The 3,529-nt window shown below is 41.9% G+C and overlaps 1 protein-coding gene across 2 annotated transcripts; it reads left to right on the forward strand.

Annotated features, from left to right (window-relative positions):
• The first annotated feature begins 469 nt into the window (after window positions 1-469).
• Window positions 470-3,091, forward strand: LOC148026211 (small ribosomal subunit protein eS6). 2 transcript variants are annotated; one of them, XM_087693490.1, is made up of 7 exons: window positions 470-566; window positions 1,503-1,567; window positions 1,681-1,738; window positions 1,831-1,939; window positions 2,182-2,298; window positions 2,389-2,544; window positions 2,624-3,091. In XM_087693490.1, the coding sequence occupies exons 1-7, from the start codon at window positions 561-563 to the stop codon at window positions 2,857-2,859; spliced, it is 747 nt and encodes a 248-aa protein (XP_087549616.1). In that variant the 5' UTR covers window positions 470-560; the 3' UTR covers window positions 2,860-3,091. The 2 variants fall into 2 exon arrangements, with proteins under 2 accessions (XP_087549616.1, XP_087549617.1); XM_087693491.1 differs by lacking the exon at window positions 470-566 and having other exon boundaries at window positions 1,497-1,567.
• The last annotated feature ends 438 nt before the right edge of the window (window positions 3,092-3,529 follow it).

Consider the following 3,529-nt stretch of genomic DNA (forward strand, 5'->3'; position numbering starts at 1 on the left):
CTTTAGTGGATCATGTAGGTTTTCCAAATTATAAGAAGAAAGTCAATAGCATGGTGGTTGATTGAGCTATAAAGAAATGAGACAATGTGACCTTCCATTTCTTCCATTCCTCTACTAACGTTCAACACATTTCGATGCTATGTTTGACATTATGTGCATGGCTCATGGAGGCAAGCCGTTGCCATGCCATGCTCTCTAGTTCAAGAAGACAAAAAGATAAACTGTTGAATGTTTGGACCTATGAGAATTGGAGGGGTTCTAAGAGTTAGAGTTATATATGTAAACGGCCACAAGAGTCATAGCTTGTCACTCCCTAAACCTTACCCAATTCTTTGGAGCTCAACCCGTTAAGACCTTTTAGAAATGCGTTCATAATAATAAGAATACAGAATACAGAATTGCACAAAGGGTCGGGCGGGCGGTCCTTAGGGTTGGAAATTTGTATAAAGGCAAATTAGGGTTTATCCCTCGCTTTCTCTTACTAGTACTGAAGCTTCAAGGCCCTGCGTTGCTGGAGCAGATCAAAGGAGAGCGCGCCATCGTCTGCACAGCAGGCAGTGATGAAGGTATGTTCGGCTGCCTCTCTCCTCTCATCTGTTGTCGACTCTGTCCCCGGCTTCGCCACGAATTTATGTATAGTGTTTGCTCGTCTCGTCATCTTTGTGCGCGCGGTGCACCAGGTTGCGTGGTGCAGGTCCTCCTGCGTTTGGCTGGCAAGGGTTTTCTTGTCTGTAAACATTCATTGGAGGTTCGACAGATGTGTATTCATCTGTACGTTGTAGCGTGTTCTTGCTGGCTGGATGATGGCTAGTATCTTCTTACCTGGATGCAATCCGCAGGTTTATGTGACCGAATAGCCTGATTCTGCTACCGGGAAATTGGTTACCAATGTTCTTTCTGGAATCAATCATCAGCGGCTCCATGGTTCTATGTGATATCGAATATTGCTAGAAACTTGCACTATCTAGAACCAATCTTCAGCGGCTCCATGGTTGTGTGTGACCGAATAGCGTTGAGTCTATCAGCACGTTTTTTGTCAGTGGCAATTGGTTCACCTTTTGTTGTACGAGGGATTGAACAATCTATTCTGGCAGCTTTGTTCCACAGCTGCTTCCTTGACAATGCTGCTTATTGGATCAGGCTGCTCAAGTGTGTAGATCCTGTCCTGTATACTTCTGGCCAGTGGTATGGAAGGAAATCTGATTGAATGTCTTGTTTAAAATGGTTTGACCAATGGGATTGAACTTTGGTCAGCCAAAGGCTGTTGCGTTTTGTGCGAATTCGGATGCTATGCTATGACCTTTTTGTGCTTGTAGGATGAAATGTTAGGTCATGCAGTGAGATTTGCTGCATGGCACATTTTTGTCTCAAAGCATCTGTTTTCTAACTATATGATTGGAGTTGTCACCTCTTTAAGTTTGGCTGAGCATGGGTCTCAGTACATGCATTGACATATTTTTGTGTGCATTGTACTTAATGCGTGGATTGACATATGTATGCAGCTCAATATTGCAAACCCTACCACAGGGTGCCAAAAGAAAGTGGAAATTGAAGATGAGCAGAAACTGTAAGTTTTTTGGCATGACTCTTTACAGGACCCTATTTTAGGTTGTTCAGCATTTACCTGATCAGCTTTCCTTGGCATCAAAGGGCTAATTCATTTTGGTCGGTACTTCTCAGGAGAGCCTTCTATGACAAGCGGCTTGCCCAGGAGGTGAATGGTGATGCTCTTGGTGAGGTACGGGTCCTAGTTCTGAATTGGGGCTACAGACTCTAATGGCATCTACTCTGGCTTATGAGCTGATGTTTCTTTTGTTGCTTTTCTTACAGGAGTTCAAAGGCTATGTGTTCAAGATCATGGGGGGCTGTGACAAACAGGGATTTCCTATGAAGCAAGGTGTCTTGATGAAGGGCCGTGCAAGTTTATTGATGCACAGAGGTTTGTCTTCGGTTAAATCTGACTCGGTGGAATATTATCATGGTTTTGACTGTTTTAATGGAGTGCAATTGTATTATGATTTGTAGTTTGCATTTCTTTTCCTAGACTGTTCGTCTATAAGCATGCTAGGTTTCTGCTTTTTGTGTCTGTAGTATAGTATGTTTCCTAGATTGTTTGTTTGCTCAATAATATATTTCCATTTCTTAATTAATCACCTCAAGTAACTTCTGCTCTGTATTCAGGTACTTCCTGCTTCAGGGGATATGGAAGGCGTAAGGGTGAGCGGAGACGCAAGTCCGTCAGAGGGTGCATTGTCAGCCCAGATCTCTCTGTACTAAACCTTGTAATTGTGAAGCAAGGTACTTGTAGGAAACTAAGTTGTAATGCTATTGGTACAATACTTTTGGTACAGCTGGGTGTTTGTTTATGTTTGTGATCCTGTCTTGCAGGTGAACAAGATTTACCTGGACTGACTGATACTGAGAAGCCTAGAATGAGGGGTCCTAAAAGAGCTAGCAAGATTCGCAAACTGTTTAATCTTTCTAAGCAAGATGATGTCAGGAAATACGTCAACACTTACCGCCGTACATTTACCTCTTCCACTGGTCAGTCCTAATACTAGTTCATTCTTTGTTGGAGTTCATTCATTATAGCTGCCCCTGTTCTTATTTAATGAGTTGGCAGGTAAGAAGCGCAGCAAGGCTCCTAAAATTCAGAGGCTGGTCACTCCCATTACCTTGCAAAGGAAGAGGAGAAGAATCGCTGAGAAGAAGAAACGAGTAGCTAAAGCCAAGCATGAAGCTTCTGAGTATCAGAAGCTGCTGGCTTCACGTTTGAAAGAGCAACGTGAACATAGGAGCGAGAGTTTGGCCAAGAAACGTGCATCTCGTCTCTCTGTTGCCTCCAAATCCTCTTCTTAGCTTGTACGCCATCTCCTTGAGCTTAGTTTCTGGTAAGGGAAGTATCAGTTGCAGGATTTTATTTTGGACTTAGATGGATCATTTGAGCGGGTGGAGGTTTTGACTTTTACAGCTTTGAGATAGCTTTTATCTAAGAGTTTATGACTCCAAACTTTGATCTACCTCTGATTATTTTTATCTGTTGAGTTAGTGGCAAAGGAAAGCCGCTTTCAAATATTGGCTCTTTTGGAAATATGGTCTATTATGGCTCGTTTGATTTTATGAATCAGAGTAGATTTCCTACACTCCGCATCTCTCAATGCATTGCTTGCAAGTCTGGTAGGCCCTAAGAAAATGCTTGAATATGTACTTCACTGGTAGACATCTAAGAAGTTACCTGATTATGTGCTCGTCTTTCTGTTTAATGCTGTTCTTTAAGCATGCGCAGACCAACATTCACTCATTCTCACTCATTCTTCGACAAGCTAAAGTTAGTGACTGTCCTAGTTAATGGTTCCTGCTGTTGATTGAGTTATTGTTTTGATTCTATTTAAAACAAAATTATGTACATTTGTTTGAACCTGGCCAAATGACAAATGGAATTTTATTTTCAAGCAGTAGCAAACGATTTGCATCTTCATTGTCAATCATGTTATTGTGGTGATTGAACTTTATTGGTGTTATGATTATG

This window comes from Lygodium microphyllum, chromosome 14 (genome assembly GCF_053477565.2).
Source record: "Lygodium microphyllum isolate KBCC chromosome 14, Lygodium_microphyllum_v1.1.10, whole genome shotgun sequence".
Classification (NCBI taxonomy): domain Eukaryota; kingdom Viridiplantae; phylum Streptophyta; class Polypodiopsida; order Schizaeales; family Lygodiaceae; genus Lygodium; species Lygodium microphyllum.